Source organism: Temnothorax americanus, unplaced genomic scaffold, assembly GCF_048541705.1.
Source record: "Temnothorax americanus isolate GAGA-0224 unplaced genomic scaffold, ASM4854170v1 Scaffold1, whole genome shotgun sequence".
In the NCBI taxonomy this organism is placed as follows: domain Eukaryota; kingdom Metazoa; phylum Arthropoda; class Insecta; order Hymenoptera; family Formicidae; genus Temnothorax; species Temnothorax americanus.
In genome coordinates, this window is record NW_027509230.1 from 301,799 (window position 1) to 317,716 (window position 15,918).

Here is a 15,918-nt window from a genome sequence, read left to right on the forward strand (position 1 = left end):
ACATTTAACCGATATTGCTACAACGAAAAGTATCGAAGCATTAACATACATGATTAAAAAAAGGATATTTTTCGGACTGATCGATAATGAACATCGTAGGTCAGTACTCGAAACAGTCTCAAAATTAAGCCAGTTAAGTAACAAATATGAACTTGTTCAAATCTTTTTCTTTTCTCGCGGTTGTATTTCTATCCATCGTCCCCGTTCTTTTCCACATTCTTTCACAGGGAGTTGGATGCACTCCTTCGAGTGTATGATCTCTGAAGTAGATCCTGTTGCATTCAATGAGTTATAAAATAGTACGCATACTATTCTTATGTATACGTGTGTGTGTGTGGGGGGGGGGAGATGAATGGATATAACGCACCAGGTGTGCCTACAACATCCGCAATAGGAGCTGGTCGAAGTCTGATCTGTAATAACTCCTGTGAAAATTATTATTACCTTTATTACTTTGTTGCCTGTTCCTATTAAATCTACATCGGAAAGAAATCTTGTTGGTTTGCGTATTTTTTCGGTCTGCGTATATCTTAAACACCGATTGTCGCCAGTTAACAGAATTTTCCGTTTAAAAACCAGAGTGTGTTACATACTTAAATATATTAATTTTAAATACATTAATCATGAAAATTATTAGAAAACAAATATAATAAAAATAAATAATATCAGTATAGTTATTTTTATATTTATATTCTGAATAACATTTTTGTCACAAATTCGTTATCGCACTGATTAACTATGAATATACAAGAAAATATATCTATTTTTCTTTCATTATTATCCATAAGATTCTCTATTTGTTATCACATAGTGTTTACAGAATTTATACAATTTTTTTCGAGCATGAATATGTGAGTTAGTCTTGCTTCTCGATCCGAATTATACTCGCGTCGGCGAATAATGTCCAGATCAATCAAAATTTACTTTGGAAAAGTTCTGCAAAATGAAAAATATTCGTAATGGAACGAATGCGGTCGTTCCTTTCACAGTGACATTGCGTCACGTAAACGTCGACGCAAGTCATGGACGCAAATCGGGGATGCTTTTAATGGACTTTTCTACTTAGAAGCCAATGAAATGCAACCGACATTTCCTTTTTTCCGTAAAGCCGTATCCTTCGCTTAAACATTGGGTTAAGAAAAAAACAGAATGTGTGTGTGTGTGTGTGTGTGTGTGTGTGTGAGCGCGCACGTGCGTGTAAATAAAAAAATAATATATTTTTTAAACATATTTTGCACGAGTGTATACACAAAAAATACAATTACATAATACATCAATATATCAAATACATTGCATATAAAAAATTATTGTTTATACCTTCAAGAAATTATTTGAGAAATAATTTTGAAAAAATTAAGACATAGTTGAAAATACATTAAAATCAGATAAGACGACAAATTAAAACAGTTGCGTGTAATCTTGCAATCGATCGATCAGATTGTCGACGTAGTTATAATTGAACTTCACGACGCATGTTACTTTCACGCGATATGATATACTATATTAGTAGTTCAGCATTTATTAGGTACTTTGCATATGAATGAATTATACGAATTTATTAGGAGCAAAAACTAAGATGTGAAATACGATATCGCTTTTTTCCATTTAGAGTTGTTTTTCCATTTAGAGTGTTTTATTTCTGTGCTAATTCTGTTTGAATTACATCTGGCGATGTGTAAAATTGTTATATTGTATCAAAATATTTTATTTTTGAAAGGAAGAATGAGAGAGAGAGAGAGAGAGAGAGAGAGAGAGAGAGAGAGAGAGAGAGAGAGAGAATAGAAAAATTACGGAAGTACGGCGGACGATTTCAAACCAATTAATGCCGCTACGATCCCGGGAGGAAGTTAATTGAGACGAATGATCCGACGAAAAGAATTGAAGTTCGCTTTGTGAACCACTTCGGACCAGGCGGATCGATGAAACGCATTAAAAAGATTTAGATTACGGATGGATAGTGGTTCAAAACTCCGACGCCGTCGCGTCGAACAACTTTCGAGCATGAGATAAATTTCAAGACGAAGGGAGAGTTTTCGAAGAATTAAAGAAGTAACGAAGCGACGGCACAAAAGCGCTTCGAAGAGTCTATTGTCTTCAAGCAATGTTCTGCACTGCCCCGACTGATGATTTCCGTTAACTATTACGATGACAAAGAAGAATTTATTCCATGATTTATTAACCTATTCCCGTGCCGTGCAATATCTCATATAACCAGTTGTTTATACTTTCTAGAAAAAAAAATATATTTAAAAAGAAATAAGTATGTTTAATGTGAATTACTAGAAAAAAATTCTTTAGAAAATTTCATACAAAGTTTAACATATATTTGAAACGACAAATATATCATTGTCGTGAGAATCTTAAAAGATTGAATACACGTTAAAAGCAAAAATATTTTTTTCATTTTTTTTTTAGTTTTAAAACGCAGAAAAGCAGTTTCGAGAACGCAGTTCACTTTTTTTATACGAAATATTCTAGGCGCTGGTAAGGCATAAATCTTATCCTCGCATAGTTACTTTGACGTAAAAATAATATGTATGTGAATATCCATCCACATACCAACACTTTATGAGCAAATGGCAAAACATGATACCAATCCATTAGTAACGCTGTCTGATAAAAGTATCCGACATAGCTACTAGATTTTCCAGCTTTCTTCTCTCACCGTTACTCGACATGCATAAGATAGAATAGAACGTCTTCCAGAATTTCTTGAAGCAGTCGTACTGAGCAGAGAATTTTTCGTACTACACGTCACTAATCCGTGTTTGTATGAGCCTTTAATCTACAACGACTTTCATTGTAACTTTCTTGATGTAAATCATGCGAAAACGAATTTATGGCTTGCGATAACCCATTGCCCTTTTCAATCCTATGGCACATCTCGATAAAGCGTGCGCGTGCGGGCACACACACACACACACACACACACACACACACACACACACACACACACACACACACACACACACACAAATTCTATTCTTTTCAAATAAAATGGTTTACGAAGCTGTTTTATTAGAATCTTTTCGCAAGATTTCTTTTGCACAACATGATGTAAGAAAATATCGTTTATTAAAAAAAATATTATAAAAGGATATTTAAAAACATATTCTATAATATACAAATATTAAAGTTATTAAAGTCAAGTAAGATTTTGCGTGCAAGCTTAGATTTATTTAACATAATTCATTTACCAAAAATGGATGGGTCATCTGTCATCTGTCTTAGCGTGACTGAAATATATCATATATGTAACAAATAAATAAATAAAATTTAAGGAAAAATATACTATTCGATATTTTCAATCCCAATGTAATTTTTAGAAAAGATATATATATGTATATTTTATTTCTATACATATATATTTACGACAATAATACCACATATCGAAATTGGTTAAGAGAAATACTACATGCGCATTCATGTTACGACGATGTGTCCTGTTACGAGTTACGACGCATATTGGATTCCACGAAAATACATACTTTGCAAGCTTTAAGACGAATCCCGACGAAACCACAGTAATAAGCGCCAAGGCAATCGGGCAACGTTACAAGATCTAAAGTGCGAACAACACTTGCTTCGCTGCATTATTGGAAAAATTGTGTGATACTTTGGCTAGCAATATCTCGAGTCCATTTGTAGTCTTGCGAAATGTCGCGTTAGGTCAAGATACATAAACAAGTACGACAAATTATGTGTGTGTGGCACTATCTTGTCCAATTGTCCTCTGGGAAATACGTACTATCAGATTGTCGTACAGTTTTTCCCAAGTGATTCCTTAGTACTTAACACATGGAAAATTTATTACGTGGAAACATCCGGTATTTCGCAGGAAAAATGTTGAGTTCCATTAGTCACGAAAGCCTGACTTCACGTTTCTAACGTTAATGTAGTAAATGAGATAATCTACTGTGATTTAAACAAACACAAAATACACTAACTTGCCAGAGTAATCTCTTGATGGGTTTACCCTTCTTTTATAATTATGGCCGCTTTCACGTTGTTTGAACTTTGACCTTTGAATTTTGGGGCGCTTTACCCGAAAATAAATCAGATTGATGAGTATAAAACTCTCATCTTATGTAAACGTTATTTCACTACGAATAAACGTTAAAATTGCGATTAATGTCGGCAGTACTTATATTAGAAAAACGTTACTTAAAATATTAATAATTTATAATGTGCTTCTACATTATTCGAAAAATTTTGAGGAACAAGCTTGGAATTATGAGATATTTTATATTAACTTTCTATTCACCTTAACACTATATTTTCTTCGAAAAAAAAATATGTATTCTATCATGTTTCGTATTAACTAAAAATCTGGCAATTAAAAAAAAACATGTAATCTAATGAGAATACCATGCATAAAAAATACTTAGAAATTAAGTAACGAAGTTGAGATTACGCGCGAGAGATTAAATCGTTAAAAAATTATACCGCAAATTACAGTTTATTATAGCAGGTAGCGTTTGATTTTCTTGCAAAACCAATTCGAACAATCTAAAGAAACGAATCGATCGAAGGCACGTAATTTCTTAATTACAATTAAAGGAGATCACACAAAAGAACCACGTTTATAACGCCCACACAAAATTGCCGCGTGAAAGGCCAGACGGTGTTAACCTCTTTGTCGCTATCACGAAGAAGGACCATCACTATTTCATAGTTCTAATGACCGTGTGCCTATCTATATGAGTTAGCTATCGCTTGATTGAAACGCATAAGTGATACAACATTTCAATTCGCGACAATTTCATCGATGTACGTACCACTGAACATCGACGTTTAACATTTGGATAAGATAGTAATGAACATCATATGGCAAATCAAAGTCTACTTATATAACTTATTAGTTGCTGTGCACTTAAAATTTTTTAATGACAAACGATACTTCGTGACAAATTTCTTTTAAAGTATCTTACAAAATATTACATCTTTGAAAGCTAAAACCGCACGAAACAGAATACAAAGACTTGAAACTAAATGTCACAATATTTTATACGATATCAAATTTATCAGTAACATAATAATTACGATAGCTTTAAAATTTCGTGTAATGGATATAAAATATCAGATTTATAAATTGAGTAAATTTTATATACTTAACTATATCTTAAGAAGTGCGTCGTATACGTCGTGCGTCAAGCTGATTGCCATATCCTAATCTCGTTTTCCGTCGTGCGGGAAAAATACGCGCGAGTCTTATCAGTCGCTGGTTTATTAAGAAATACGGCATCACGGCAAGCTCTTCAGAAAACGATTACGCACGTGGTGATCGTGTCTGATGGTCGGCGGCAAGTAAGGTCAGGCCGACCTTACTTAATCTTGATTCGCACGCAAGTAACTCTCGCGACTGAAGTTAGATCGGGTCAAGGTGCAGTCAGTATATTTGCATGCGCTTACGGTTGATCTTAACATACACAGCTGAGTTTTTGCATTACGCTGGACAAGCCACCGCCCGTGGGTCTCAAGCACTCTCAAGTCTTTACGATTCAGTATCAAGATGGACTTGACACGGTAGTTCGTGAACACCTCGTGAATGAATTGTTCGATATACCTGAAGGATGTTGTTGAGCGAAACAAAATTTTTGGTATAATTGAGAAAAATATTTTAACTACAAAATGGAAAGTTTTATACATACAAATAAGAATTCTTGAACCTACAAATAATTATATACATATACGTACTTTCATTCATATCAGAGATGTCATTGCATAAATTTTTTATTCAAAATGCGCTTGTATACGATGTTATTGGGAATAAATTCATGTGTGCTTCAGCTGCATCGAAATATATCCGTGAAAGAAATATCAACGTATATAAATATAAACTCTGTTTATATATACTCTAGTTTTGCTATATTTTTGCGTCATATTACAACAAATTGAAATAACTTAGTCCCTTGCCTTATGATTTAATTTGTGACCGTGCGTGCCATAGTCACAACGACGCTCGCATATACGAAGATAAAACACAGATCTGGCAATATAAGTACATACTTAATCTCTCTTCATTTCATCTAGTAAATGCTAAATAATATAATATCATGAAATAAAACTTTGAATATATATAATGTAATTGGTTTTTTTTATAAACATATGTTCAATCCGTAACACGAGTCTCACTCGACATTATAAAACAAAAAGTTAAAAAGATAGATTTTTTAATGTACAATAATTTGATCAGATGTATAATTAGCTTTTACATAAAAAACAAATTAATTTACTGTCGCAACGTGAAAACAGACCAATTGAAAACGTTGGATAGTATCAATTAACTGACATCGTATTCAGAAATGTTTATTCAAGAATTCTTGAGCATATACCTACTGAACGATACTACTGAACTTTGTTCAAATACATATTCATGCGTGATGTATATGTATGCATATAGCTTTGTTTAGATTGGTAATAATATTATGTATTGATAAATATGTAAAAATATGTAAAAATATGTAAAATATTGAAAAATAAATTATTATATAATGATATATTTTCCGATATTTTTTAGCTCTGGTCTTTTGCGTTGACACTGCCTAATTGTAGCCGGCAAATTGACCTTTCTTTTTCGTGCAAGGATTTTTTAAAAATTATTATGTTTCGAGGACACGAAAAGTGATTTAGTTAGAAACGTTTAAATGGCTTTTTACCATGTCCTCTCGCAAACGCAATGCGTCATAATTACATTTTCTATTAACATAATGCGAGCTTTGTAAAACATTATGTTATTATACATATATATGTATAAAAACAATGTTTTACAAAGCAATTATGTATAAGTGATATAATTACATAAAGCAATTGCAGTAACACGCGAAACGCGTATATAATTTACTCTATTTCTAGGATATATTTCTAGAAATTAATATAACATCATATATATATATATATATATAAATACGGAAGAATTTTTCAATAGAAAGCTGTGCTTTAATAGACTGATCCCCAATCTAATAATAACATAATCACACTTATATTGCATTAAATACAAATTATTAATTATTGAAGATAGTCGGTTATACTACTAGATAAAGCCAACGGTACTGAAAGTTGTAATAGAGAAAATCACGTATAATAATAATAAAAGCATAGTTAACATGAAAACGGATACATTACTGGTATGAAATATGATATCATATCGTATGTTGCTTAATTTGGAGAATAACTATATATATTCTTTGCATGAATTATTGTGCTCGAAACTTCGGAACAGAGAAAAGGGATGATATATATCACTGTGGCGGCGGATTATACATATTTGATGAGTATTAAGTTCTCCGCGAGATTATGAAATTAACCGTCATTTTTGCCAGATTATCTCATTACGTACATATTATATACCAAGATATGTGAATAAATTTCTCACGTAATAACCTTTTATTACCTGTTACCGTTAAATTGCTTTGTATATATAATTGCTCGATCTCAATATTATAATATTCTAAGCAAATTACTATATTCTTTATGTATAATTATTTTTCAAATTTTCCCTAAAGAAAAAATATTTAATAGATATAATCTGCATAAAAATATAATCACAAACATGAATGCGGTGTCTGTTCGGTTTCTTGTAAATTCTATATCAGAGTTTATTAAGTTCTAGCGTCTGCCATTGCGATACAATTTTTTCTCGCGCGAAATGGAAAAGTTCAAAAATCAGATTGTATTGAGTCACGAGGCAAAGTCGATCGTATAGCGGAACTCCAACACCGAAAACGCTACTACATCCTTTTGTATCCAACGCGTTATTACGACGACGGAGCTACACATCTCCACAGATGTAGGAATCAAGACGGCGCGGCGCGGCGTCCCAATTTGAGCGCAGCTCTTCTCTGCAAAACGCTTGTGCTCGATTTAATATATCGTGACCATAAAGAGGGTATAGATATCCGCATCGTAACGCGTCGACAGAGTGAAATAAAAATGCACGGGATAGAATTTGCCCAAAAACGTAGTTGCTCTATACAACAAGATTCCAGGTCAAAAGAAATGTTATACTGTACCATAAAGAAACATATTACTAATATTTTCAAGTTGTTCATAATGAGTCGAACCTGTCGATAAACGATTGTCAACTTTAAATATGAAATTGTATCTAAAATAAATTACATGCTGCATTATCTTTGTATGTATGCGTGTGAAGCACACTGGGGCGTATCATTTTGTGGAAATACATAAAGTACTGAGGGAGTTCTAGCTTTATTTTTAATAGTTTCATAGTTCTCTCTATAAGTTAAACAAATCGTTCTGGTCATTAAAGCACAAAAAATACCTCAGAACAAGATGCCAGATTCACGCAGTGCTTTACTTTGTCTTATACGGAAGTTCTCTCAATATTTATTGATTAAAAGAAGTTAAACCGCTAAACGTGTCGAGCGAATTTTAACATGTTTTTCAGAGGGTATATTTTAACGATAAAATCATCAAACCACTACTATGTTTTCAACGATCTCTGATTAATATAGATTCGGATATAGATTTTGCTTCTTTCAGTATTCACTATAGTACATGTATATAGGATTTATCCGATAAAAAGCTTTTCAAACCTGCAATTGTCCTGTCAATACAGATTGCAAAATGCAATCTGTAATTTATTTATTTCTATTCAAAATCCAGATGTATCTATGATATTGCATCTGTGTGACGTAAATTGCGGTTAATCTATTCACAGAGAGAGAGAGAGAGAGAGAGAGAGAGAGAGAGAGAGAGAGAGAGAGAGAGAGAGAGAGAGAGAGAGAGAGAGAGGAGGGGGGATAGTATGGCAAAGATAGAACATTTTTGTTAATTCACTGTTTTTTTAGCATGAATATATATGATTGTGCGAGAATAACAAATATATTTTTGGAAATGCATCCTGTTTTTCCGAGAGCTTATAATTCCAAATCTTCTCTTGTGATTTTATTTTGTAACTCAAAAAGATCTCATTCGAATTAGAAAATTCGATATAATTAGAATTAGTGGTTGTTCATTTCTTATTTAAAATCATTTTCAAAGTTTAAAGATGAATTAAAGTTCATAAATTAATCTTTTTGGATTTTGGATTTGTAAAAAAATAAATTAAATAGTTCTTTCTGTAGAATTTAATTATAATTGCAATTTTAAAAAATTTTTTTAACTTTAATTTTAAATGTTATAGATGTTTCTCGGCGTGTTTCGTGCCGCATTCCGTTCGATTTCGATCGAGTCGAGTATATCGCGAACTTCTAAATTCGTCGCTTTTCACGCATGGTACAGGGATTTTCGTCGCACGCGACGTCGTCCCCTCGCAAAGACTTTTCCCGAAGGCTTCTCGCGCTTTATCGGGGACGGCACGCAGCACCTCTCCGCGAGTACCCCTTATCCCGCCGCGTCCGTCGTAAAACTGCAACGATTACGAATGATTTATCGTTGGGACGCGCTGATCGCGTGTTGTCGCTCGCTTCGTTCTTCTTAATGTGCGTCGGAGCGCGAATTCTCGTCAACGTCGACCGCCATCAAGGTTGCCTCGAGAAGCACCTCGAAACGCTGACGAAACTTGTACGGATCGTAAAAAGTTAATAAGATGTGGGTGAAATTACGCGATCTAACGTATCTAATGCAATTACTAATTACGATACACGTTGCTGATTGTAAATGTGAATAAGCGGTCCGGTTATTTCTCAGGCCATTGCAATTTTAAGAAAATTTTCTGTTTTAACAAAAATTCTAAAATACCTATTACGTTATAATATGAGATTCATACTTTCGAGACTGCATTTTTATAATTATTATTGTTACACTAAGGTAGTTTTCAAATACAGCGTTTAAAAACTAGTAATAAATATATTCTCAAAATATAATTTACAATTTTTTAGTTAAAAACAAAAAAACATTGATTGAACACGCGTATAGATAAACTTTCCTCTTACAAATCTTTTCTTTCTTATATTATAATTTATAAGAATTTGGAAAATATGCATACATAATAAAAATGATAAAAATATGTATTAATGTTAAATGAAATAGACGAATATCTTTCACAGTTATATTTATCCTTAAAGTCGTGATCCTCTGCAGTTTTAAGGGTTTTAAGGTCGAGTCTGGTAATACGACGAATGCATATTTCAACGCGTATGGTTGCTATATTTTATCCCTGTTATGGGATATACGCGACAAAGTTTGCACAATACTTTTTTATGCCTTAGTTTTCTCTCTTGTCTAAATTGTTTATATGTATATTCATCTTCGTCATATAAATAATTTTTGGTAGGAGCTGAATTTATAATTGTCAATTGCTTAAAAAATTTTCTTATATCTTATAAACATATTTATTTTTCTTTGGGACAATAAAAATGCAAGACACTGCATACCGTGCGCACATTTCACGAAACTATGTGTGGGGTGGGATATCGTTTTTTGAGGGCATTGATGAATGTCGATATTTTTTAAGGATATGTACTTCCTTCTTTAGTTAGATAAGATTGGCGCGCCGCGCGGAGCACTGAAAATTTCACGGGGGCGCGCTGGACCGATTTTACGACGCGGCTATAGCAATCGTGTTATGTATGCGTCCATCGTCTATTTCGAAGTTTCACAGACTATTGCAACGAGTTCAAGGAAAAAGCACAGGGGAACGATCTCAATTTATGTTCGCTGCGGAGATACTGCGGTATCGCGTGTTGAAAAAACATGATAATGTCGATGAAACGACAGTTTGCAAATTAAATTTGGGAGTCTGTAGTTTCTTAATATCATACTTGTATATAAAAATATGCACACGGAGACTTAAGCCTTCATTTATCTCGAATATGTACTACCTACATATCTTGTAGAAATTTGGAATACACTTGTTTAGCGTTAAAGTGTACGATTATAAAGTTGAATATAATTATTGCCCTTTAATGATTTCTCTATTTCTGACTTTAAACATAATATAAAAAGATAATCTTATTTATTGAAGCTTCTTTTTTCGTATGAAAGCTCTTGACGTCTCGCACAGTAAAAGCGATTCAAAATAGATAAAGATAACGGCATCGTACAATCTGTACTGACCAGATATATAACTTTTTCCAATCATCTATTTTAAGACTTGTGTACCAATGTGTACATTTGATTTAATAACGATATTAAAATTTAAGCTCTTATATTTGTAAAATAGCAAAAATAAGGCAATAATAAAAAGATGAAATTTTTAAACAGCGAGATTAATTCTATGAGAATATATATTGTCAAATACCGGGATAATTGGAAGCGGCCAATTACGTGCGCTTGTAAAAAAGTTAGCGTAAAAATTTCGTTTTGCAGATATTTAAAAATTACGACGCTGCGACGCTAAAAATGCCTACAATTAACTCGAACGCGGTCAGCGTTCATGAAAAGCGATGGTGCTTGCAGCGGAACGTGTGTATAATTATCCGGCTATAATATTTTATCTTTACCAAGATATATTTTTCGATTGCATTTACAAATTTTTCCAACGTTTTTATCATACTTTTATAACAATGTTACGCAATATATAAAATTCTACGGATTATGTGGTTGGTAGATACAAAAGATAGATAAATTAACTCAGCAATTTTACAGGATAATCATTATTTTTACGTAATACATATATTGACTTTTCCTGTTTCCACCAAATGGAATGTGGTCACAATTCAATATTCATTTAATGCTTATAATAGAATAAAAAGGTTATAATCAATGATAAATTGATTCTAAAGAATTTATCTCTTTATAACCTTATATACGGAAATATTAATGAAAGAACGATATTTTACGTTTATTCTATGATTGTTTATGACATACTATTTTAGAAATCTTGTATATTATAGGATTTCTCTTGATCAAAGTAATTTTTTTAGATACACATCCGTAAAACAATGTCGATTTCTAAATACAAAATTTTTCTCGCAGAAAACCATAAGAGGAAAAAGACAGAGAAAAGATAGACAACAGCTCGGTGATGTCGTCACCCTATTGAAATCGTCGAGACGATCATCCTCCAACTTGACATAAATTCTTCTTCTATAGATCTTGTACTATTTTTGATTCTACAGAAGCGCGATTGCAGTCGAAAGGTGAATGAAAATGGATAAGACGGGAGATGATTAAAGATGACGTACGTTTGACGGGAGTCTAATACGGAATATAATATTGATGGAATATAAATAGCAAAACTCCTGCGATTTAAAAGGAATACCGTATCCTTCAAGTCTTTTACAAAAATTCGCGTTACACGTGTACGCGTTACACTTTATACTATTCTACTGAATAGTGACTGTGTGTGATTAATAAAAGAAAGAAAAATATGGTAAAGGATACTTTTCAACTTTATTTCTCTTTATGTGTGTGCTCGAAACCTTTCTACGATACTTCTTGAGTTTTTGTTCTCATTATACATTTTCATATCGTCGCAGTTTTATACATTATATACTTCAAAACAATATAAAAATAATTATAATCGATCCGGAAAATCAAACAATTTAATATTTTAGCAAAAATAAAGAGAAGCTGTATTCAATTATGCAATTTTAATTTCACTTTTACATAGAAACTATGTAAATTTATTTATGTAATGTAATGCATGCAGTGCTCGCATTTGCGCAAATACTACGGTAAAAAATGTTGGTTCTCTTTGAAAGGGAAAAAAACTAGCTAGGAAGCAGTTCTATTATTTATGTTATTCCACGTTGTCGAGTAACATTAACGTAAAGTTATTGCAAACCGAGTTTTGCGAATTTACGTTCGCGTCAATTATTCACCTGAGTAGCGCAGGTTCGACATCGCGCAAGATAGATTCTGTTCTCGTTTCGAGTATTCTCGATGCAAATTTAAACTCTCTTTCGCTGTTTCCGTGCGCATACCCAGATATACGCATACATAAGAAACAGTGCGTCGTACATAAGTTCCTCTTACCTAGATTTTCGATGCGCGTCTTCCGATTTGGTTTCTTTCACATACCCATTTTTAGATTTTTATCTCAAAGAAGCTATTCCTATTCGAGCGTTAACGAATTTTCGAACGTTTCTATGTGGAAGAAATTTCAATGCAATAAAATCATGATTATATGCGTGTAAACTGTAAACAAGTCGTTTCTCTTTAACTCTAGTCTCTTTTAGATCTTTAGAAAAAATTTTAATTCTACGATATTCAGTATCAAAATGATTATATATATTATATATTTTTTGTATTTTCTCGCTCTCTTAACGTGTATTAAAAAAACCATTGATTAATTAGAGAAATTTATTAAATAAATGCCCGAAATGAAGATATTATATATGCCGCCACATCAGAAAATTCTTAAAAGTTACCATAGCACGAACAATTCGCAATTGTTCTTTACATGCAACGTGGGATTTCAACATGAATCGTATTCGAAGAATGGTACATTCAGTACTTTATTGCAAAGGTGTACTATTATAAAGTTTTCCTTCGTAAAACAAAGAAAAATTCGGACTACAAAATGAAAACGATTGGCGAGTGCATTGAGTACACAGGCGATGCGTGCGATTTCATTTGCTGCAAATATCCGTTGGTTTGACCCATTGACCTAGCAGCGTTGAAACACTGAAACGGAAGTAACGCGGTAGCGAATCATCTCCGTTCTCGCCAACTTGTCCCGGTAAAATTACTGCCAATACGCTATTAACCATTAATCTATCAAGATTACTATAGTCGTGCATACACAGTTTTGTGATTTTCAGATTCGTTTAGTGTCTTTTCCGACATGAATAGTCACATTATCAAGAGACACGCGTATAATACACGCGAAGCGAGACCGCACCGTGACTCTTTTACGCGAACGCACGAGTTGCGAGTACGCGAGATTTTGAGATTTCAATAACGAGTGAACGGTAAACATTTCATGAAATTTATCTCTGCTTGTCGAGATATCGTCGTGTAAGCAAATTTTATGCGCAACATTCGCGATTTTTTGCAGTTAGCGAGGTTTTTATGATAATATATCTTTACATGTCGCATATATATATGCATGCATGCATATCGACATAATCGCGGGTAATCTGAGAATGCGAAATACGATATGCAAACGTGCAAATTTTTTTCAGAGTGAGTGTACATATTCTGTCAATCTGCAATCTGGTTATTACTCTAAATAAAAACGAATGAGTACATTAATTTATTTAATTGGGAGATGCAATACATTTTTTCATCGTCAGTGAGAATTTTTAGTGAGATTAAATCTTTCCGATAGTGAGAGAGATAGTAAAAATTAATATTTGTCCGTTGTAAATTTACAGAGAATGAGTGTAGAAATGAGTGTTAATTTCTCCTCAGGATATAATAGAGATGGGTTGAAGAAATATCTCTCGAAGGAAAGAGAAAAGCCTCTGTTGTGCTTTGATTAAGCGAAATTGGTCATTTGGCTAATAAAATAATAGTTGATAGAAACATACTGGATGTCGACTACCATGCATTCTTCAGTCCTTTTCGTTGCTTTTAATAGAATAATTTATTTAAAGAAATACGCTAGACACAAGTGTCCAATTTATAAGATAATAAGTATAAGGCAATTAATAACGCGTCTTCTCATAATAAATTATAATTTATGTTAACTTACTGACGTAGCATTATTAATTTATTACGCTAAATCCCTGGTTGTGTATCTTTCATTAAAAAAGAAAGGAACTCTTTTACGGATAGAGTTGATTTTTAACGTCTATCACTTCAGATTCAGATGAATGAACATTTGAAGCAATCTGTATCGTGAATAGCGACGTATGTACACATAAGTGTGACTGTCACACTCCCTCGCTCCCCATTTGGTGGTTCGAAATTTACATAGCTACGGGAAAGCTACGAGAATAATGTATGGATTAATCAGAAACGATACCGTTTGGAGAAGTGACAATGCTGAATAATATACGCGCTACATGTTTGAATAGCAAATACCTACAGGTTGGAAATTTAATAAAACATTGTAAGTGCCAAAATGCATATACAAATTATGGATATAGCTAAGAGAGTAAAATAGGGAGATAATAAAATTTATTTGCTTAATTGCTGCAATATAAAAAGTGTGGAACTATGAGAATATAAATAACGTTTTGATATTTACATCCTTTAAACATTTCCTGCACGACTACTTAGGATTTATTCTCGGTAATTAGATTTGCTCTGAGATTTTCTCGACTCTGTTCACGTCGATCGACGATTGACCCTGAACGTTTTAACGACAAGGATTGTCAATACTTAGATTGACAATAAATATTGATCGTTCGAGGGCGCCGTTAGAGTCTCGAGGGCCGTCGACTCATGGCAGCTGCTTTGTACCTCTTTCATTCTCGTCGTCTTGCTCCTCTCCCTCCCTCTCCTTTGCTTTCACACCTCATCGTCTTTTCATTCTCCGATTTCTCTCGTACACGGGGCAGCTATTTCTAAAAATAGGCGCGCATCGAATAACTGGGGGTGGCGGCGGCTAAGGTTGAAGTTTGCATTGTGAACGCGTATAACGGTGTATATGACTGCTAGTCTTCTCCCTACTCTGGATGTAACCGTAGATTTGACCCAATGACCCAGCGGACGAGCCCGAAAAGCCGCGGAAACGCCCGAGTGTTCATCCTCGACCCCGACTCACCATGTCCTCACCCTTTCACCCTCTCATCTCCCCTCTCTCTCTCTCTCCCTCCCTCCCTCTCTCTCTCTCTCTCTCTCTCTCTCTCTTCGGAATCACCTTCGCTCCCTAACATTCAATTCCTTTATTCCGCTTTTCTGCTCGGATAGAAGTATCTCTCCCCCACTAACGCTGATTGGCTATGCACGGAGATATAAATATTTTATTGTGTATCTGTCGCGTGCGTGTAGACATATCTAATAAACCTAACATTGTGATACGCGACTCTATAATACGGTATCGACAAGCGATACCACGTTATAGTTCAGCTATATCGCGCAATGATTAATCTTTGCGGTTGTTTTCGGGATAATCAGGCT

General features: G+C 33.7%; 2 protein-coding genes across 11 annotated transcripts in view; one reads left to right on the forward strand and one right to left on the reverse strand.

The window, feature by feature from the left end:
* The window catches only part of Socs36e (Suppressor of cytokine signaling at 36E), a 191,152-nt gene that overhangs the window by 134,186 nt on the left and 41,048 nt on the right, over positions 1–15,918 (forward strand). The window lies entirely within an intron of this gene.
* Positions 1–15,918, reverse strand: part of Eag (potassium voltage-gated channel protein ether a go-go) — a 74,806-nt gene that overhangs the window by 31,665 nt on the left and 27,223 nt on the right. For 2 of the 10 annotated variants that reach the window (XM_077405056.1, XM_077405077.1), the window contains exon 1: positions 3,489–3,883. The exons of 4 other annotated variants lie outside the window; for them this stretch is intronic. Coding sequence is in view for 3 of the 6 variants with exons in the window: in XM_077405012.1 (XP_077261138.1) it covers positions 3,198–3,222 (25 nt within the window). In the remaining 3 variants the exon portion in view is untranslated. Of the gene's footprint in view, positions 1–2,665; positions 3,113–3,197; positions 3,443–3,488; positions 3,884–5,116; positions 5,584–15,918 lie in introns of those variants that run through there. 4 more of the 10 variants (XM_077405063.1, XM_077405012.1, XM_077405023.1 and 1 more) reach the window with 4 other exon arrangements.